Here is a 21,706-nt window from a genome sequence, read left to right as displayed (position 1 = left end):
TGGGTAGTCAGTCCTGTTTGGGCTGTTTTTATCTGAAGACAAAGACCTGTTTTTGTTTTTTCCTTATCCCCCCACTGTTTTTCCACTTCATGGTCCGTACCTTGTCGTGGTGAGGTGGCTTGTGTGCCTCAGTGACCTGTTTGAAGCAAATCCAGTGAAAGATACAGTTTCTTGATATACTAAATCAATTGAAAGGTAGAGGCCAGACTAAAACGGACCATCCTTTCTTAAATGCCTTTGAGTAAATTTCAGACAGATTTTAATCAGTTGGAATTCTATATGCTCTGGTCTGAAGTGGACCTATTTATAACATCCGACAATCACTTCAAACCATTAACCTGATAAGAGGATACCAAGGCCTTTTTATAAGAGATGTCAGAATTGAAGCCTGGAATACCTGGCATAATAGACCCAAACAGAAGGAGGTATGATAGTTTTTTTCTGCTTTCCCTTTCACAAACATTTAATGTTCTGTTTGTTTAATTTATAACAATATTGTGATTTCTTACTCTGTATTGTTTCTATCGAGCAGTTTGTTATACTTGGGCTGTTGTTATTTAAGGGCATCATCATCATCATCATCATCATCATTTCTTTTAACCCAATTCTGTCTCTCTTGGGTAGTCAGTCCCATTTGCATGGGCTGTTGTTATCTGAAGAACAGAACTTTTCTTTATTTTATTTTATTTTTTTTACCCAGTTCTGTCTCTCTTGGGTAGTCAGTCCTGGTTTTTGGGCTGTTGTTATCTGAAGAACAGAACTTTTATTTTATTTTATTATTTTATTTTTTTTATCCAGTTCTGTCTCTCTTGGGTAGTCAGTCCTGGTTTTGGGGCTGTTGTTATCTAAAGAACAGAACTTTTATTTTATTTTATTATTTTATTTTCTTTCCCCAGTTCTGTCTCTCTTGGGTAGTCAGTCCTGGTTTTGGGGCTGTTGTTATCTGAAGAACAGAACTTTTATTTTTTTATTATTACTATTATTTTATTTTCTTTCCTCAGTTCTGTCTCTCCTGGTCAGAACCTGTTACATGCAGCACTCTTTAGTTGTATAATTTAACATTTTGTGTCCATTTCAGTCATTTTAATAATGTGGCAACTCTTTTAGGTCGCAAACCAATGCAAAGTTGGCTGTTGTTAGCAAGAGTACTTTTGAGGTATGAGAGCTGTTGGTATATACTTAAAGTTTTATTTTTGACAGACAAATGTTCCCTTAATCTTAAATTGTGTGGAATCCGGTAAAAGGAGACTGCTCCTTTCTGGATAGGTATTTTCAATCAAACTTGCACTTTCGAAATATAAAATCTGAGTGTCAACTTTCCGTGGTTATTGCTCGAAAACAGTTCATGCCACCAGATGACCCCAAACTCTCTGGTTGCTCTTCCTTCACCAGGTCCGACAACCATTTGAACTGGACGAAAAGTTGGCCGTCCCACGTCTTGCTCTCTCTTTGGCTGCCTCTAGTGCTTCTCTAGCATTTTGCGGTTCGTGTCTTTCCTCTACCTCCTTGTTTCGCAGGTAAGTCTTCTTAAGGTTTAAAGGAATGGCACTTTGTTGACCGAGGGCAGGTTACAGTATCATTCAGGTCGTGGTCTCTGTATTGGAACACATTGAACTTTTCCCTCCAAACGGGCGGACGTAGGTGCCTCTTTTCTCTGCCGCTGTTGTAAATGCATTTGGCATGTTAGCTAACAAAATTTGGACGTACTCTTCCAGTACATAGTACCTTTCAACGCGACTCCATTTCCCTTAAACAAATATAGATATTGTACAACGCTATATTCATCATTTTCTCTGGTAACATCATTGGTTCTTGAGAACAAAACAATTTACCGCTTCAATCGTATTCGCTAGTTTGGAAGTTTCTCAGTCAAGAGAAATAAGATAATGATAGTAAAACGTAGTCACTCCATTGCCACAGAAATTTTGCGATTCCGTTGTAAAGATTGGAGAAACAGAGGGGAAGTAAATGCAAGCATACTTACCGGCGGCCTTTGGATGTACCGGTAGACAGGAATTAATACTGTCCACAATGCCACTTATCCCCTGTTTGTAGCTTGAAGACCTTCACCCTCTTCTGATCCTTGAAGGTAGCCGTATGACCTCCTGACCATTGTAAAACGGCAGAAATGTCACCGAATGCGCATCAATATGATGTTTTGCCTCTCTGTGTCGAAATAACGCAGTAGTGGTATTAAATTCGGACGGACAAATCGTAGCGCGTTTTAAAAACAGCCACAGAAACAGCCATGCTTGCAAGAATGGTGAGAATCTCTGCGACTTAAAAACCTTGTAATAGCTTTTCATCATGCTTTTCATTAACTTATTTACACAGAGGCTTGCTGTGATGGAACAAAGCTCTTTCAACAATGATCAATCGGTGAATAGCTGAATAGTGTGTGAAATAGGGGATGGTTTTCCGGCAAATATAGCTGCTTCCTGAGTTCTTTTTGCTCCACCAATCGTATACATTTAATATCCATTACACGTGCTTGCCAAACGCTTTCCGTCTCTCACTTTGGAAAGATCGCCCGTGAAATCAATTTTTCAACGATAGCTGTGAATAGTTTTTCATCTTGCAAATAACCGGTTCTTCCACTTATTGCTTCGTAAATTTTTAGCGTATTCATCCTTAATGGCTCGAAACAAACGGAAAACGATCAAAGATCCAGAAAAGTTGAAGAAAATTCGGAAAGAAGCAAAGAAAAGGTGGAGACAAAAGAAGGCTCAAGAAAAAGCTTTGAAAGCAGCGGCAGCCATCGCCGGCAACTCGGCAACTATTGGCAAAAAGGAAGAACAAGTGGTTAGGTCTGTGCGAGAAGTAGCGGAGCAGAAGGTTGAAGAAAAAACCATGAAAACAGCGGCAGCCATCGCCGGTAACTCAGGAACTATTGGTAGAAAAGAAGATCGAGTAGTAACGTCTGTGCGAGAAGTAGCGAAGCAGAAACGTGGCGAACCTGCTAACCCGCCGCGAAGACGAGTCGACGTCCAACACCACGTTAAAGAGATCAATCCCTCGTTAGTCGTGCGGACAGAAAAATTTCTTGGATCAGGAACATTTGGAAACTGTTATCTCGCTTATTACCGAGATCTGCTTGTGGCTGTAAAAGAGTTCAAGTCTGTGAAAAAGTGGAGCACTAACGACCTCAAAAAAGAAGTACGCCAGGAAGCGAGAATGATCAGCTACCTCGGAGATCACAGTGGCGTGCCTTTGCTATTTGGTGTGATAACTAAGAGCGAGCCGCTTCGGCTTATTACAAAGTTTCATGGCCGAAAACATAGAAGCCTGACCTTGTCCAGTGCCACTAGAAAAAAAAATTATCTGGACAAACCTGGTTGGCTCGGTGTGTTAACAAAAATCATCGAAGCGCTCATGCACATACATTCGTGCGGTATCCTGCACAACGATTTGAAAGCGAACAACGTCCTGCTCGAGGAACGAGAGAACGGATCAGTAAACCCGGTAATTATAGATTTTGGCAAAGCACGCTTTGCGTCTGATACAAAGCCTGCGGTGGCTGTAACAATTTCCAAAAGAGAGGAGTACCAGAAGCGCTACCCTCATATTGCGCCCGAAATCGTGTGTGGAACTGGGATGCAAAGCTATAAATCAGACACATTTTCATTTGGAAGAATCGCCCTTGCTGTACTGGATTTGCTACCCACAGCAACTGCTCGATCAATTAAGATGGCCAAATCGGCTTTAAACGATGATCCTGAACAGCGTCCCTCGTTAAAGGAACTGCTTAGCGTCCTTTAAAGATTTGTCAATTGAAGTAAAGAAACTCAGTCGTTCTCAAATAGTTAAACAGGCCAGTATGAAGTAATTTTGTAAATATGTCTTATAGTGCCCTCGTTAGTTCACGTTTTCCTTTTTAGATGAAGAACCTCATATTGAAAATGTTACCGCTGGAATAGTGATATTTACGGATTATCTGTGTTTCTCTTCAAAAACTGTGCTTTCAGTTTAGTGTTGCGAATAGAGAATCATCACGTTACTATTAAGTCTTTTCGATGAGCAATGAAAGTACTGTTTCCGGTTATTTAGAATTCGACTTGTAAAGATATATATTCTTTTTTATCAGAGAGCGACATGCTTTTAATACCACTAGTTGTATATGTCTCCGAGGAACAGCGGCATTAACTAATTATTAAAAGTGTTTTTAGAGAGTAAATAATACGTGGTTTATGAGAGTTTTATCCAGTGACACCAACGCCGCGAAGACAAACGTGACCAAATTTCTCCTCGCAACATACAGCTACAGCCACGCGTGTTGATGTCTGGAAACCATTTGTTTTCATGTCATGAGATACTTAATTAAATTGGTTCGTGTTTCTTTCGGCATGCATTTGACCGCCGATAAGTGCGAAAAAAGTAATTACTGGAAATTCCTAGGGGACACCAAGAGCGTAGTAAACGTGTTAAATACGGTGTTCTCTGTCAGTTAATGATAAGCCATGGAGGAGAATTTCTCCTTCTTAGCCTAATTTGCATATTTTTTTTCGGAGGGCAAAGCTCGTCATATACAGGGAGGCTTTGCCCAAATTGGATGCCTTTTTCAGGCTTCATGCAAGGATATAAAAGGGTAGGGATTTCACAAGTTGAGGTATATGAAAGGTTAGGGAAATCTATAGAACGTGAACGGAAACTGAATAAATGATACTTGTTCTTTGGTTAACATCTCTTCTGGTAGTGCTTGATGTTCTCCCGTAGTATTGGTCATTGACCTCATTCAAAGGGATTAGAAAAGGGATGCGGTGTTCTTAAGTGCTGAGGTACGTGAAAGGGGTCCTTTTTTCTATAAAAAAGATACGACAGGAGTATTTTTTTTTATCAAAGTGGCATACATACGTCATTTCTATTCAGTGTTCATGTCATACAACCACATTTCACAAATTATAATATCGTACAGGCGTTCCTAAAGAGCTTACACTGACAAAGGTTCTTATCTTATCTTATTCAATGGGAATGCTAAATTTAATTTATTTGTTTTCGTTTTATGATAGAAAAAGAATGTTCGAGCGTTTCTTGATCGTCTTAATCCGTGCGCGGAAAGCGTTATTTACATTTTTCCTGTAGCTTCCCAAATGCATTAATAATTCATAAAGTTTGAACAAAGGAAATCTTGACCGTGACGATGTTTGGATATCTGATCTTAATTAGCACGGATTTTCACGATATGTCACACATTCAAGACAGTTCACCTCCAATTTCGTCAAAAATACTCCGCTGCGCATGCGCGTAGTATTTGCAACTCTCTTCGCGTTGCTTGGGAATATGGTCAAACACTGTCTCTCGTGCTTGACATATTACTACTTCAATCAAAAAACGCGTTTACTTCATCGATAAAACGCCTCATGTGCTATCAAGCGATTGACAAATGTACTAAACGCGATAATTGACACCATTTAGATACAAAATTTAGTTTCATCAATAAAGTTGAAATTTGTCACCGTAAAAAGGATTCAAAAGCTTACTTGTCCAGCGCTGTCTCTCATCGTCCGGAACGGGCCGCCGGTAGAGACGTTTTTAAGACGCAAACGGCGACCGGAAGGCGAATTCAAATTTTGGCGTGCTTTGACCTTAACAAATCAGTTGGAAAGCCCTTGTCTTAGAACTTTAAACGAAACTCCTTAGACAAAAAAATCTGCAACAAACAAAAGAAAAAGAAATTTTTTGAAGGAATTCCGGCTGCCGTTCGCGTCTCAAAAACCTCTCGCGTAAGTTTCGCATCAATTATGCATTAAGGGAAGGGTGCTTGAAGTCATACCAGGACCAAATGCTTGCTTTTGTTTTTGTGCTAATTTTTAAAAGCATTTAATTTCCCACATTTTTCATTCCGGAAACAGCCCGGAATATACTGTCACTTAGACATGCATAACCACCACACTTTAAGAAACGAAAAGCATTAAATCCATCGATATAACGTCCGTTTTTATTGAACTACTTCTCTGTGCAAGTGCACTGAAACCATTGACAGTCTTGATCACGATGTTAGGTAATGGCAACAAAGGCGGTACATGAAATCATGCCTGTCACTGTAGCGCCAATTTCAATTGGTTAACTTTCGAAAAGCTTGATTAAGTCAACGAATAACGCAGGTACAAATCTTACATCAGATTCCAAAAGTAACAGCTTTATTTCAATTTAGTCGAAGCAGTTTAAACCACAAGTAAATTGCTCTGAAAACAAAGGGAAGAATGGCCAACGGCAATCTTCTCGTCTCTGTTTTGTTGTTAACCTTCCTGAATGGGTTTTTACCCTCAGCTTCCTCTACTCCTCAGTCAGCTTTAACACTTGATTTGTGTGATCCTTTACAAGCAAAGAAACAAATAACGATCGACATTGTTGCTCACAACGACCAAAGTAGGAAGGTCACGATCAGTGGAGATGGAAGCAAATCACACTACGAGGAGAACATACCCGGAGTAAGTTTACTACAGGAAAGTGAATATCAGTTCCAATCTGAGCAGAGAAATATCGAGTCAGTGACCGTTACTTCAACTGCCAATCCAGTCTGCGTCAATGCCCTTGTCGTTGACACGATAATTGTGGTGGATCAACCTACAGATTTCAAGAACACTTGTCCACCCTTGTCCCCCGAAGAGTTAGAGCGCCCCTTGCAAACAGCTTGGTGGTTCTATTGATGTTTCAAAGCTTTTTGTTTGTCCCGAGCAGCTAAAAAACCTGCTCCTTAAGAAAAAACTAGTCCAGCTTAAACCTGAGTCAGAAACAACCCCGGAAGGCGAGCCTCCTACATACGACATCACAGACGACATGCTGCAGGCATCATCCGCGATTGCTGCTGGAGTAGTTGAGGGTGCTGGTACCATTACTGAAGCGAGGCAGAAATATAGAGAGGCTAGAAAACTCAAACCTCTTCAAAAACTGGGCACATTTGCAGCGGCGTTTGAATCAGCTACATCGTTCATCAGCGTTATAGCTCCCGTCTTTAGCGTATTTAGTGGAATCGCTTCCATCGCGACAACGTTCCTGACTCCAAACCCATTTGATGAGCTCGCAAAATATCTGGACGACGAGTTCAAACAGATAAACAACCGACTCACTGGCATACAGGCGGACATAGCTGACTTGGGCCGCCTCATTGAGGCTAAAGGAGGAGTGCTAGCGATGGCAAATCAGCTTAGCGCCATACGGTATACCATCAGAAATTATGGCGTCTTGGTAGATGCAATTTCGGCTAAACCGGTTTGTGGAGCAAGAGAATTGTCTCAAATGCCAGAAGTAGAGCAATTCATGAGACAATACGAAAACGGTGAGTCCTTAACTAAGAACATGAATTAAGTCGAAGCCAATCAGGCGCCTTTTATTGAAAAGAAGGCTCTTCTATTACAAGATATGTCACGAGTTTTTTAACATTTAGTTAGATGCTTAAAAACAGTGGGATCACATGAGAAGGCCTTCGGTTGACTGGGATGGCCCGCCCGCGGTATGAACCAGCACTCATTTATATTTTATAAAGGACATAGAAGTAATATATCAAAGACAAAGGACTCCATTACCAAACACATTACCAAACATCGAAAAGAGAGTTGAGAATATAATACGACGCGCAGCGGAGTACTTTTGACGAACTTCGAAATGTTTCGAAATGTTTCGAAATGTATTCAAACACTGTCTTGAGTGTTTGAGATATATCTTCTCAATCGGAACTAAAACTTAACACCAAAGGTTTACCAAGGCGAACTCAATTTTCTTGAACGTTATATGTATGGGGGTAGTTCTTCCCTTGTCTAAGGTAACCAATTAAAATCTGGTGCTTCAGTTTCATCTTTGCGAAAGCTGTGATCTTGTAGCGTGATCGTGTAGTGCGATCGTGTAGTGTCATCGTGAAGTGTGATCGTGTAGTGTGATTGAGTAGTGTGATCGTCCGGGTGAGGGTAATTCTGAAAAGCACTCTTTTCGGTAACTTTCACAATCGACTGTTAAACCCGGGTTCAAACCATTTACTGTACTGGCCATTTTTGTTTGCTTTTTAGATTTCGTAGATAACCGTCTCTTGGATCTTTATGGGGTAGAGCTTGGTGAACTGGTAGAAGCAACCTCTCTCCTAGCACCATACATGCTGACTTATTGTCATAGCAAAAAGCATCTCGTTCAGAAGTTTGCCCAAGAGTTGATGTACTACGGGTGTGCAGGTCTGCAATCCCACTTCACTTACCGCAGCCTTTTGGCTGCAACAAAGGGCTTAAAAAGTGACCTTGATAGTGAAGCGAACAATGCTTTAATGACAAAACTCTACAAATTTGCGAAGACGGCGGAAGTATTTAGGGAAGCTTCGTCATCAGAACCAGGTCGTGCGCTCCAGTTGAAGTTGGAGGATGAAATTTTGACGCAAGTCACAAGAGATGAGGCAAACATTACTGATTGGTTGAAAAAGAGGATCATCAACACAAACGACTGGCCTTATCAGTGTGTGGTTAAAGACACTAATGGACAGGAAAAAAACTCTCTGATAATACGTTATCAGAAAATTAACCAAATTAAAAGAATTTGGATTCCAAGAAATGGCCCTGCGGAGTTGCTGATTAATGAGCCGTGGGCTACTTGGAAAACGAATTATGATCATGAGTCAGTGAGAACCTATGTGAGGGCACCAAAGAGGGTAGTCTTCAATGGTGAATGTGAAAAGTCAGGAACAGATAATGTGATGTTTGTAAGTTACTATCCCAAACCTTGCTGTGAAGAGGAAAGGAAAGTGTTCGTATCTTGGAAAAAGATGGCTGTCTGCTTTTCCCGACATTCTCAGGGAGAGGATGGTATTTTCAGGAACTGCGATACGGATGACCCGAAAGAATGCGAATTTGATGGCCCCGAAAATATGCTGAACACTGCAGATCGTTTTTAATGTGACAGAAAGAAATCAGATTGGCATTGATTAAAGCTCGTTTTTGAACAGGCTGTCGATCACTGCAAGATTATTATTAAATCGATTGCCCGCATTGATTATGATCTTATTTCTCGCTCTTATATCGGAAGATAGATGTTACTCCAAGGTTTGATGTGTACCCTTGAGTCTTGTAATCAGAATTTATGCTGTCTTATCATCTTAAATACACTATGAAATCAATCTACGTTTGCCCTCCCTGACTTGACAAATGCCTTCCATGTTACCGTGCCGTGTTCAGTCATTGATCACAGATGACGTTAAAATGTTGTAAGAACACAAACTTAGCCAACGAGGCGATGGTATGTGTCACAGATGTTCTTGGCACATCTATAAATAAAGAAACAAACAAATGTTAATGACTTCATCTATGCGTTTGTCCTCGAAAAGACCATGCGTAAGAACCACTCAAAATACGAGAAAAAATCCGCATTTTATGTAAGCGCTCAACCTGATAGTCGGCCGGTCTGTAATAATAATAATAATAATAATAATAATAATAATAATAATAATAATAATAATAATAATAATAATAATAATAATAATAACAAGTTTATTTAAGTGTCAATTGTATTTAGCACTATTAAATGTGCTAACTGGGGACACTGTAAATAAATAGACAAATATTTCAAATTTAACATAAACTATTAAGAATCCCAACTGGTTGGAGGCCGACCAGTTCGCTATTTACACAACGCGGTAGAGGAGTTGAACTCGGGGCTACCGAGAACAAATCCAGATAGCGGTAGGGTGGAGGATTTGAACCAGGGACCTCCAGACTTCAAATCCAGCGCTCTAAACCACTCGGCCACGCCGCCTCCGTAGACAGCGAGCAGCCTCTCTTTTGCTCGGAAATCCATAGGGGAGAACGCAACCGGCGCCCGCGCTGCTTGCGGCTCGCTGCTTCGCATGTCACGCTTGCATGCTTACGGCTGCTCACTTGTGTTGCACCCGGGGAAGGTGTGGTGACTCACATATGTAAAGGTCGGGGGAACTTGTCGGAAATTTTGAAAAGAACCCCTGACAGATGCCAAGTTCCTGCTTCGTAGTCGTGGTTTGACATTTTTTGTACCTCTAAATTCTAAAACAACAGATAATCTCCTGTCATATTTCTTTGGGCTCAACACCCTAGTAGGTACTGCAAAAGCTCGCGCTGTGGACCTCTTGAGGCTGAACACCCCGGCTAACAGGTACCAAATCCGCTTTATTAACCCCTGACATGCTCCTGCCCCTTAAAGGTACGACGAGCACCCGGCCCTTTTTATATGGGAATCCCCCACCCCGGGGTGTTGCGTTCCTCATTGCATTCCTTCCCACGGAGACTGCTCGCAATCTAACCAGTCCGAGGTCGAACATCCTCCTCTTCCTGCTTGATATTACCTGGTAAGAAATCTTGTTCCGCCATTGTTACAATTTTTACAAATCAGAGCGAATGTTGCCCTTTCTCAGAAATGAGGAATAAAGAAACGCAACCACACGAGTTGAGGCAAGCCAGATGTGCTGAATGTAGCTGCTGCTTTACAGAATTGGCCACGAATTTTTTGCGGCTGAGTTACTTATGAGTAAGAAAATGGTCTAAAAGATTTCCTTGCGACAAAAAAAAAAAAAAAAAAAAAAAAGTGTTGTTGACGTGTACTTCCAGTGCTTTTAATTGTCATATCATTGTTTCGATTGGCTATAAATTCTTATGATTTACCAGAATCAATCTAAGAAAAATTTCGGGCCGCTGGTCATTTAGTGTTTCGATGACCTTGACTGGCTACTAAGCAAGAGTGATTTTACTTTACTTTTATTTCTGAGCTTTTGAGTTTCATATATTGTCAGGCTTACTTTGTGAATTGGTTTTGTAGTAACTCTTTATATATCAATAAAGACCCGTGACCAGTATTCTCTTGATCAATTCCCATTTCCGAACCAGTCAGTGTAAAACGAAGACTGCGGACTGCAAACTGCGGACCGAGGATACAATTCAGACTGAGGGTAAAATGAAGGACTGCAGACCCGGGGTAAAATGCGGACTGCGGAGTGCAGACTGGAGACTGGGGGTAAAATGGAGAGGTAAAATGCAGATTGCAGAATACAGACTTTAATTTTTAAAGTATACAACGTGTCATTTCCATTATCGAGTGCTAATCGTAAATAGGGGTTATTCAGGCTAATCGCAGTGAAAATCTGCCGTCTGGTTAGCCTGAATAGCGCTCCGTTTAGCCTATTAATGGTTGGCTATCAATGATGGAAATGGTAGTACGACTCAGTTAAAAAGTCTACAGTCTGCATCATTTTCCCTCAGTCTTCATTTTACTCCCGGCCCGCAGTCTGCAGTCTTCGTTTTACACTGACCGATTTCCGAACGCTGTTACAAGAATAGATACCAATGCCATCAATGCGGAGTCTTGTTGGTGAAACATTCGTTACAAAAGTTCACAGTACTGAGAATTTTACAGGGGATAACGTCGCTTGCAATTTAGTCGGGGCTGCATTTAGTCCGCTGGTTAAAAGTGCTCGCGGGCACTGATACCCAGACCTTCAAGTTTACATTTAAAAAAATAGCGGCCATGTTATGAACGGAAAGAGGACGATTTTAATTCACTGTTTCAATGACAAACTAGGATATTTCGGGAAAGCTATTGGTAAAATGAAATGCGGTAAGTATTGTATCCTTCAAATCTGATCATGTTTAACTTCAGTGTGTAATGAATTCAAAGTTCCCTGCACAATATGGTTCGAATTCTAAAAATCGGACGTTCGGAAATCGAAGTCAGTCGAGCTCAATCTGTGGATGAGTTCAATTGAGTTCGGTAATCGAACGAACTCTGTGAGTTCCATTTCCGAACGAATCGAACCCTATCGAACTGGAGCCATGTCACGCAATATGAACAATTGTTCCTATTTTGATATATACGAAAAACCACTTTCACAGTTCAATTTACCATCAACAGATTCTAATGAAACTTCACATATGTACTAAATTTGAGACAATAAATCGAGCGGCGCAGTTTATTATTTTTATTTTAATGTAAAAATCGGAAAGCGTGACGTTATAAATTATGTCCATTTGTGTTTTATTGATTTTGATAACTATACTTTATCGAGGAAATTCCAATGGCATGGGTTTTGATTGTGTTTGGTGAATAAATTTGCTTTGACAAAGGTCATGATAGGTGGTGTGAAGAACACGAAAAACACATGTTATACTGAAGTTACTTGAGCCTCCAAGAAAATCTTATTGATTTTCAACACCGGTTTTACAAAAATCCAGAGTTCAGAAATCAAGCATTCCATTGAGTTTGATTGTGTTAAGTTTTAATTTGTTCGATTACCGGGCTCAGTCAAACCCAATCCATGGACTGAGTTCCATTGAATTTGATTGAGTTCAATTGAAATTCAGTTTGACTGGGTTCAAATGACTTTATGCCAGGTACATTAATTAATGAATGTTAAACATGACAGTCTTGATTTAACATCATGTTTCATCGGTCAGTGTAAAAGGCAGACTGCAGACTGCAGGCTGTGGACCGGGGATAAAATGGAGACTAAGGGTAAATTGCACACAGCGGACTGCAGATTTTTTTAACTGAATGCTGTTATCATTTCCCTCATTGAGAGCTAACCATAAACAGGCTAACTGGAGCATTCAGGCTAACCTGTGATATCCAGGTTATCTGGATTGATATTCAGGCTACCAGAGTACAGCCTGAATAATAACTCTAATTAGCATGAATAACCCTGTTTACAGTTAGCACTCGAGACTATGTATGTACATATATATTTGTTAAGTCTCTTGTCTGCATTTTACCCCTAGTCTGCAATTTACCCAGTTCTGCAGTCTGCAGTCCATACTCTCTGTTTTACACTGACCAATATTTCACTTTTGGTAATGACTTTCTTATAGCTCTTTGTCTCCAATTTTAAATGTAAACTGGCATTTTAACATAGTGCATAGTTATTGTGTGATAGTAATTGTTATATGTGTTGTTTATACAGTATGGACTGGATTTGAATAATAATGGCATTTATTCCTGTGCATGATGACTGATGATTCTGGTTTTCACCCTTCCCCCGCCCCCTGTCCACAAGAGATATATGTTAAGCAATTTCGACAATATAAATATCTTATATTGTTGAAATAGTACATATGCACATATCTTTGGGCAGTGATCACTTAATGCTATTTTTAGGTTAACTAATCAGAGGCTACAAAGATCTTTGGAAGTACCACTAAATCGTTATACCCGGGGGTAGGGGTGGGGTACTCCCATGAGAAAAGGTCAGAAATGCTCATCAGAAAATTTGAATTAAACCCCTCAAGGTGTGGCCTGAGCTTTATTTGACTCCTAAAAGATACCACTTTAAAACGGAAATGATAGGGTTTTTTTATAATTTCTTCGAGTGCAACCCTAAAAGACTCCTCGACAGCTAAAAATAGTGGCCTAATGTTTAGCTTCACAGTAACTCAGGGCAATAATAAGCAATATTTACCCAATTTGTAGACAACTACACTGTATCAGCCTCAGTTCTGCCTGAGTTTTTCTATGGCACGAGAAGAAGGCCATCGTTATAATTTGCATAAATAATTGCTCACGTAAGATCTGAGCATAAGTGGGTGAATAAACATTATTACCTACATGACCGAAAACACCACAAAGAATAAATAAAAACCTACGTCATTAAAACATGAAAGTTTTGTGCGAAATTGTTATTCCGTGACTTTGAAAGCGAAATATTTCTCTGTACTAAAATGTTGTAAATTGTGTTGTTAAATACCGAAGGTCCCCATTTTTTCCCTTTTAATCAAAATTGATGAACATGTTTCTTTTTCACGTTACCAAATTTTATGAACTTAAAAAAGAATGGCGCTAAAGTGTAGGCAGTGAGAATGAAGCAGTTTATTATACATAGAAGAAAAATAATTACCAGCTGCTTACTTTGTCCTTTATCAAATTAATTTCAAATTACAATAACATAACACAGGCATTGTTTTGTCATAATTCAATTTCTAGGTGGTGCACAATGATCAGCTAACGGAATTACGGAAATTACAGTAAGTTAGGCTTCACCCAAACTACGCCGGAGGAGTTTGAAAACGGAGGTTTAGCTCTGAAAACGCATCAAATGTTCATCGTCCCGGCCCACTCAGCGAGAGGAATTTAAAAACGCAACGATCACCGGTTAGTTTGGATTTGCGTTAAAGGAAAACTTGGACAGGGAAATCAAAACTATGATAATCGTGTCGACATCGTTTTCCAAAAGCTCCGTTTTAAAGATGTTTTCCGTTCAGCTCTGAAAACGCGTGTCTTCATCGTTTTCGAAAAGCTCCGTTTTCAAAATGTTCTCCGTCCACCCGAAAACGAATTCGAAAAGCCGGCATTTTGAAATTCCTCCGGTTTGAAGAGCGTTTTCGAAAAGCTCCGTTTTCGTGCCGGATTAGTGTGGACGGTAGGCCTAACCACAGAAGTAAAGCTGCGTTTTCAAATTTCTCTAGCGTAGTGTGGACGGGGCCTTACTATTTTTTTTTTTTTTTTTTTTACCGTAATTTCTCAAACTTGGGTCTATTTTGAAGGTACAATAGAAAAACAAGAAAAATGAAGCAAGGAAAGAAGACTAGCTCTTTTCAACCATGCACTGATAAAAAAAACCTTAAATTTTTTATTTGTATTTTTTTTTAATCACAGTGACACCTTATATAAATATAATTTGGTGCCACATTCCTAACCACAAACCACGCGGATCAACAGTCCAGACTTGGTCGGATAAAATATTTATGAGCGTTACATTTCATCGTTGAATCTCGTCATTCAAGGGAAAAAGCACACATCACTTGCTTTAAGAATCGCGGAAGAAGAGAATACTTTGAGGTACAAATCCTTGTAAACCGGCGTCGCTACCAGCATACCGTGAAATATTTTTGCATAAGTTGTAAACCAGCGCGTCAAGTAGTTTGTTCTTTAACTTATTCGTACGTCTGAACGCTCGATTACGTGAAAATCTGTTAAGGTATGATATCTCATATTTAGTTTAAACACTATTTTACTGATTTTGATGTCGAGTCGATTTATCTTGCCGAATTTAATAAATGTGCGAAGTTTGATAAGAATCCGTTGCAAACTCGTGAAAATATGGAACCCCAAAGTTGCCAATTTTTACAAAGAAATGTATGGCAGAGGGCATATGATCGATTGATCTATCGAGGTAGTTTTATGTTATATAAAAAAATACGAAGAATTTTTAAAATTGTATGACATCGGTTAAAAGGTCCATTCTCAACTTTCAGCAAAGATAATTTTCTGGAACATGAATTCACTCAAATCAATTAAAAGGCTAGACTATTTCAATCTTCAATATTCTTAATAGTGTCTATTTTTTTTTTCTTTTAGTGTACTCACTGCCGAGTTTGCAACAAGAAGGCAAACAAGCATCTATTTAGGAAGCAACAGGATGTCTTCGTGTAACGAAAAGTTTGTGAGTACTAGTAAACCTAAATGATAACTCCTTACTTCAATCAAAAGAAGATAATCCCCAAGTTGCAGAATGATTTCCCTATGAACTCGTCTCCACCAGCGATAAGTTTTAAAACAAAGGCTATGTTTAGAAGGAGCCTGATTGGTTAAATGTTGTCACGTATTACTGCGGATCTCGGGTGCATCCGGTTTTTTCGCCTATTGTCTCGGTACCATGAGGTCGCGCTTACTAACAATATGCGAAAAGCCTGGGTGCCAGGAGCTACGAGATGACGAAAGCATATGATGAATATGGTAAATACCATGTGTGAAAACTAACTAATCATATTGCATCGAGAATCACTGTTTTTGATCATCTCCTTGGCTCCGTGAATTTAGTTTGAGCTTCCAAATTCAACCATTGTGGGTTTGTAGTGGTGCAATTAACTGGTTTGTTTTGGAACTGTTGGCCGTGTCTCTAACATCTTCATACGAAGGGCCGTGCTAGTTGAGTTATCAACCGACAGTCCATCACGTGCGTTTGGACGCGCAACTTGATTCGTGACACATAGGTCAGATTATTACTGATGTATACGAAATACTACTTTTTGTTTCCTTTTCTAATGAGATTTACTCTTTGATGAGTTTGTTGCAGTTTAACCACGGCTTTGGGCGTACATGTGCCCTCGTTTCTGTACACTCGGACGTTCCGGTATCATTTGCTAATAGTCTTTTCATTTCTTCCGTCCTCCAGTCCCCTCACAGCCACACCCCGTACGGTGATGATGGGTCTGGGTTCTACTCAGACAACACAATCGGATGTTACAACGTGATATTAGAATCTGCTCCTCTTATGTTAGAGAGTGTCAAGTCAGCTCTTGTGAGGCCTGGGTCCGTGTTCACCATTGTAGACTACGGCTGCGCAGACGGTGGCACTTCAATGCCACTGCTGTACGCATGCGTCAAAGAGCTGCGAAAGATTTATGGAGATGATCTTCCTATTCACGTTATTTACGAAGATCAGCCCGTTAACGATTTCAAGTCCTTGTTTCTTCGATTGCAGGGTTAGTCCACGAAAGAATTTACCATACACGTAGAAGCGCGATGGTTGCCCCATTCAGATTTTCCATTTCGTGTAAAAAGAGAAACGAAAAAAAGAAAAAGGGTTTGATTTAGATTTATCTCTTCCTCCCAGGTCTTATACCAGGTCCAAAGAGCTATTTTCTAGACTTCCCCAACGTGTTCGTCACGACGTGCGGTACAAGCTTCTATAGTCAGTGTCTCCCTCCTCAATCTGTAAATTTGGGCTTTTCCGCCACTGCCATGCACTGGTTACGTGACAAGCCGTGTAGCGTGACTGGAGCGTTACATCACACAATGATTACAATACCAGAAGAGGCAGAGAAGTTCCAAAACCAGGCCGCAAAGGACTGGGAGACGATACTGTTGGCAAGAGCGAAGGAAATGGCCTCGGGTAAGCAGTTATTTGTTTCCTCAAGCATGACCAGCTATAAAGAGCACAATCCCGTTATATAACGATTAAATTTGATCATGCGACAAAATCTGATTGCGAAACAGAGCATAGGAGAGATGATAATCTTTTAATCCTACTTTATTCTATTTTATTATATGGCTGTGTCTCACAAAGACTGGGAACTACCGAATTCACGAACTTGATTGGCTGAAATCGATATTGACCGCGGTCTAGATTTTCCCATCTAGATCGGCACTTAGACCGGTTTCATTTTGCGTTGAAAAAGTAGCAAACTAAAATACAAAAATGTCTACCATTTTCTTTTATTTTCTTCTCAATCATTTATAGAAGTGCCAAAAAGCCTGATGACAAAAAAAAAAGTAAAGAGGACGAGCAAATTTCGGCAGGTTTAAGTTAAGCTCATCGCCGTTCGCGAGCGAAATGTGAGCAAACCAGTTACATTAAACGAATTAAAGTTTTCTTCTTTGCCATATAATAAACATCTTATTAACCGAGCTAAGTCGGTCTGTATGGGAGAATCTTGACCTCGGTCGCGTGTACAGACCTCGCTGCGTTCGGTCTTTTCTTACGACCTCAGTCAAGATTCTCCCATACAGACCTCCAGCTCGGTTAATAAGAGCTAAGTAAAAGACTTCTTTTAACGGCACATGCCGCCGCCATGGGGCACTTTTCGTCCCTGACCAGAGCTAACATAATTATTACTGAGCAAAGCCTGATAAAATATTCTGTTCTTGCATACCGTAAAATCCCACGTTAAAGCTACCCCCGGGTTACAAGCCCCCCCCCCCCGGATGTAAGCCCTTCTATTTGCGAACAGAGATATTATTCCGGATATAAGCCCACCCCGAACATAAACCCCTCTGGATATAAGCTCATCTAATGTATAAATGCGTTCCTCTTGCGTTTCTTTACACATCAAAATTTCAAATTGAACGTTATAGTCTAATAAGGTAGTAATAGGGTAATAGGGTAATAGCTCAAAATATAATGGTATGTTATGAACTTTAATTCGTTATTCAGATGTGTTTTATCTCGTCGTTTCGAAACATTTTTTAATATGCCCTCCCCCCTCCCCCCTTCCCCGGATATAAGCCGCCGCCTCCGTTTATAAGCCCAACCAAAGTTATATAAGCCCAGGGCTTTAACGTGGCATTTTACGGTAGTAGAGGACAGAAACACAATAAACACTTCAGGGGAATAAACAAACAAGAGCAAAACAAAACAAGACACATTTTTCCTGGGTCCTTGATCGTGACACGTCGTTATTTTAGGTGGTAAGATGGTCCTTGTCCAGTTGGCAGTTAACGAGGAAGGGCAATTCCTTGGAACAACAAAGAACACTCCAGTCTCCATGCATCACACAATGAGGGATTTATGGAAAGGATTAATCCACGATGGTCTTATAACACAGGTCAGATATTAGTCTGCCCCACGACTTTTTTCTCTGTGAGTTTCTTTCCCTATCCCCACCCTCTTGGGGTTGGGCTCGTTCATATCTCACGCGCCGAGTTAATATTTTGCTAAGCTTGCGTGTTCCACGACGAAATAGAGGGTCTGTGGGCAGACTTGTCATATATTGAACATTTAACACCCTGACTAAAAAAGCTGTCAGAAAGCGAACGCTAAAGACCGCACTTCTATAACCTGATACACACAAAACTAGCTTCAGCTGTTGACGTAATGATGGCGCGGGCAAAGATAATTTACAAATTCAGTGCGTTTTGATAATCGAAATATACGAGTGAATTTCCTTTCTTTTTCTCGCCGTGTTTGTTAAGAGAAATAGAAAATATTTTCTCCATGTTTCGGTAGAAACACGGAAACACTTGTAAAAGTTTGGGGGCACTCGAAAAAGCTGTGGAAACACTCCCCTGCGGATGGTGTTCCCACAGCATTTTTCGTTATTCCAAAGGTCCACTCATGTTTTAAAAGTGCATAGAAACACGGGAAATAATTTTGTTTCCAAATTTAATCAAAGTGATATTAACTTTTCTTTGTTTACAGGACGAATTTAACAAGACGACATTTTTCAATTATTACCGCACTGTCACTGAGTTTAAGAAGCCATTTGAGTCGGCGGACTCGCCCGTTCGAAAGGCTGGCCTTTCACTTGTCTCCATAGAAACCAAAGTGGTACCCTGTCCTTACAGGGAAAAATGGCTGAAGAATGGTGGCGATCCTGAAGCATATGCCCGTTGGTTTATACCAACGACGAGGACTTGGAGCAATGCAACATTTCTTTCTGGTAAGATCAGAATCTTGCTATAGAATCGTATTAAGTTACGAAGGAGGAAGGAAAAGGCACGTGTTTAGATGTCCATTTTACTGTCACAAGGGCGTTTTGGTTTGTCGCCGAGACATTAGAATTGCGCGAGCTTTTCCTCCGCTAAAGGTATCTAGAATTCTTTGACATAGTTGTTGATGTTCGACAGTCTGAGTGCACCCATGCAGTTATAGACCTGCCGAAAGTTTACCTTATCCAGGAGAAATATAAAGCAACTGCCAAGGAAACTAAGAAAGCCAGCTCGAAGTTATGTTTTCTTAAATTCGACAGAATCTCGCCGAACTTTGATCTTCCTTCCTTTACGGTATCTAAGTATTCCTTCCGTGCCTGTTTATGCAATTAAGTTTTGTTCCATTTTTTTATCATTTTCATAAGCTTATATTTGCGCGACTAAAGCTCACAATGGTTGATCGTTTGGTCTGACCGTTCTGGAGTTTTTTTTTCGGACTAGGCTTATATTAATAAATTAAGGAGCATCGATGATGTGGGAGAAATTTCGTATTGCAAGTAACGTGACCTCTATTATATCACGAGTGAATATGAAAAAAGTTACTTGGTAAACCGAAACAGCTAAGAATCAGTTCAGCTAAGTTCATTTGTGTCCAAGCATTAATCTAGTTTTTACAGTTTTCATTTATCTCATTTTTGTTATACGGTTAATCTTATGCCCAGTACACACTACACTGGAGGAATTTGAAAACGGAGGTTTCACTCTGAAAACGCATCAAATGTTTTCCGTCCACACTAGGCCGGAGGTATTTGAAAATGGAAATTTCACTCTGAAAACGCATCAAATGTTTTCCGTCCACACTAGGCCGGAGGTATTTGAAAATGGAAATTTCACTCTGAAAACGCATCAAATGTTTTCCGTCCACACTAGGCTGGAGGTATTTGGAAATGGAAATTTCACTCTGAAAACGCATCAAATGTTTTCCCTCCACACTACGCTGGATTTACTGTTGAGGAAACCTCGGGCAGGGAAATCACATTATTTTCGTGATGTCATCGTTTTCGAAAAGCTCCGTTTTCAAAATGTTTTCCGTCCACACTAAAACATTTGAAGAGCGTTTTCGAAAAGCTCCGTCTTTGTGACGGACTAATGTGGATGGTAGGCATAACCGTAGAAAGAAAACTGCGTTTTCAAATTCCTTTTCGACTTAGTGTGGACGGGGCCCTAAACGCTGTGACGATAACCTGCAATCAAAAGGCTGGAGAGTTACTCTCGATGAGCTTGCATCTCAACCATAACCAATATTTCTTGCTGCACCTTCGGCTCGCCGATGAGCCACTTGCCTTCAACAATCCCTAGCACTGGAATAACTTTGCCTTACACGTGCAACACTGTACACCGAATTATGGAAGTGCAGTGGCCTCATGGTTGGTGCAATCGATTCCGGATCGAGCGATCCGGGTTCGAGCCCTGGCCGGGCACATTGTGTTGAGTTCTTTGGGAAAACACTTAACTCTGACAGTGCCTCTCTCCACTCAGGTGTATAAATGGGTACCGGCGAATTTAATGCTGGGGGTAACCCTGCGATAGACTAGCATCCCATCCAGGGGGGAGCAGACATAATCCTAGTCGCTTCATGCTACAGAAACCGGCATAAACTTTGGCCTGATGACACTTTCGTGACTGGCTTTTATGGTTTATCTTTAGGTCTCTCCGAGCATCGCTCTCCTGATGAGAAGGCAGACATTCTCGACGAATTCTTCAAACGTTATGAAAACCAGGTGGTTAAGCACCCGGAGGATCATGGGATGGATTATGTCCACGCCTTCTTGGTTATTGCAAAGAGTTAACTAGTCAAATGAAGCTTTATTTATCCGTTTACAGGTTCTTATGCATATTAACAAAAGATTTATCGTCGAAGCTACAGTAGTAATAGGTTAACCGATGCACTTGCCTCCGTCATATTGTTTTTCGTTTTTGTTGTTTATAGTCATCATAAACACCCTAGTCACCTCGGAAGTGAATTAAATATGGACATTGCCTCAGTCATTTTTTTTTTTTAATGGAAATTGCCTCGGTCATAATTTTTGTCTGGCTACGGCCCTGAAATTTCATTGTTTTAAGATTAGATTACCTTCGTCCCTCAGTGTTTAAGAGTAAAAAACAAAGCAAACAAACAAACTTAATATCGATGTCGTGTAAGTTTAAAAAATGAAGAAGACAAAGCAAATTATGGAATCCGGAAAATAAAAATAAAATAAAATAAATCACTTTTCATGTTTAGCAATATTGTACTAATTAGAGACACTGAAAAAAAAGTTTGTAAATTGAGCAGAAACTTGTTCAAAATCCCAAGGGTGACCCATTTTTCCAAGTGTGACCCATTTTTTACAAGTGTGACCCTTTCTTCCAAGTGTGACACACTTTTCCAAGCGTGACTTTTTTTCCAAGTGTGACCAGTTTTTACAAGTGTGACCCATTTTTCTAAGTGTGACCTTTTTTTTTTCTATGTATGACCCTTTTTTCCAGTTATAATTAATATTTCCAAATGTGACCCATTTTTCTAAGTGTGATCCATTTTTCCAGTTGTGACACATTTTTTTCTGTTTGGCAATTTTTCTCTCAAAAAGCA

At 40.1% G+C, this 21,706-nt stretch overlaps 2 protein-coding genes and 1 pseudogene across 8 annotated transcripts; all 3 read left to right on the top strand.

Annotated features, from left to right (window-relative positions):
• Positions 1 to 112: 112 nt before the first annotated feature.
• LOC110057269 (uncharacterized) lies at positions 113 to 21,357 on the top strand. Of its 7 annotated transcripts, XM_089294810.1 has the most exons (9): positions 113 to 1,156; positions 1,393 to 1,517; positions 13,909 to 13,949; positions 15,283 to 15,367; positions 16,100 to 16,409; positions 16,541 to 16,819; positions 18,112 to 18,251; positions 18,845 to 19,085; positions 20,782 to 21,357. In XM_089294810.1, exons 4-9 carry the CDS (start codon positions 15,344 to 15,346, stop codon positions 20,922 to 20,924), a joined length of 1,137 nt encoding a protein of 378 aa, XP_089150936.1. In that variant the 5' UTR covers positions 113 to 1,156; positions 1,393 to 1,517; positions 13,909 to 13,949; positions 15,283 to 15,343; the 3' UTR covers positions 20,925 to 21,357. The 7 variants fall into 7 exon arrangements, with proteins under 7 accessions (XP_089150936.1, XP_089150937.1, XP_089150935.1 ...); XM_089294811.1 differs by lacking the exon at positions 113 to 1,156 and having other exon boundaries at positions 1,328 to 1,517; XM_089294809.1 differs by lacking the exons at positions 113 to 1,156; positions 1,393 to 1,517 and adding an exon at positions 11,409 to 11,553.
• On the top strand, positions 1,527 to 5,629 carry LOC149108871 (testis-specific serine/threonine-protein kinase 4-like). The gene has a single exon (XM_089294815.1). It carries the CDS (start codon positions 2,635 to 2,637, stop codon positions 3,757 to 3,759), a length of 1,125 nt encoding a protein of 374 aa, XP_089150941.1. The 5' UTR covers positions 1,527 to 2,634; the 3' UTR covers positions 3,760 to 5,629.
• On the top strand, positions 5,668 to 9,275 carry LOC149108870 (uncharacterized; annotated as a pseudogene).
• Positions 21,358 to 21,706: the final 349 nt, after the last annotated feature.

Source organism: Orbicella faveolata, unplaced genomic scaffold (assembly GCF_042242905.1).
Source record: "Orbicella faveolata isolate gen_17 unplaced genomic scaffold, um_ofav_v1 contig_25, whole genome shotgun sequence".
Classification (NCBI taxonomy): domain Eukaryota; kingdom Metazoa; phylum Cnidaria; class Anthozoa; order Scleractinia; family Merulinidae; genus Orbicella; species Orbicella faveolata.
This window is presented reverse-complemented; position numbering and strand designations above follow the sequence as displayed.

Coding starts and splice junctions, on each gene's coding strand:
- LOC110057269 (XM_089294807.1), top strand. CDS start 15,986: ATGAGTTTGTTGCAGTTTAACCACGGCTTTGGGCGTACATGTGCCCTC. Junction 16,410..16,540: donor CTTGTTTCTTCGATTGCAGG/GTTAGTCCACGA, acceptor TCTTCCTCCCAG/GTCTTATACCAGGTCCAAAG. Junction 16,820..18,111: donor AGCGAAGGAAATGGCCTCGG/GTAAGCAGTTAT, acceptor TCGTTATTTTAG/GTGGTAAGATGGTCCTTGTC.
- LOC149108871 (XM_089294815.1), top strand. CDS start 2,635: ATGGCTCGAAACAAACGGAAAACGATCAAAGATCCAGAAAAGTTGAAG.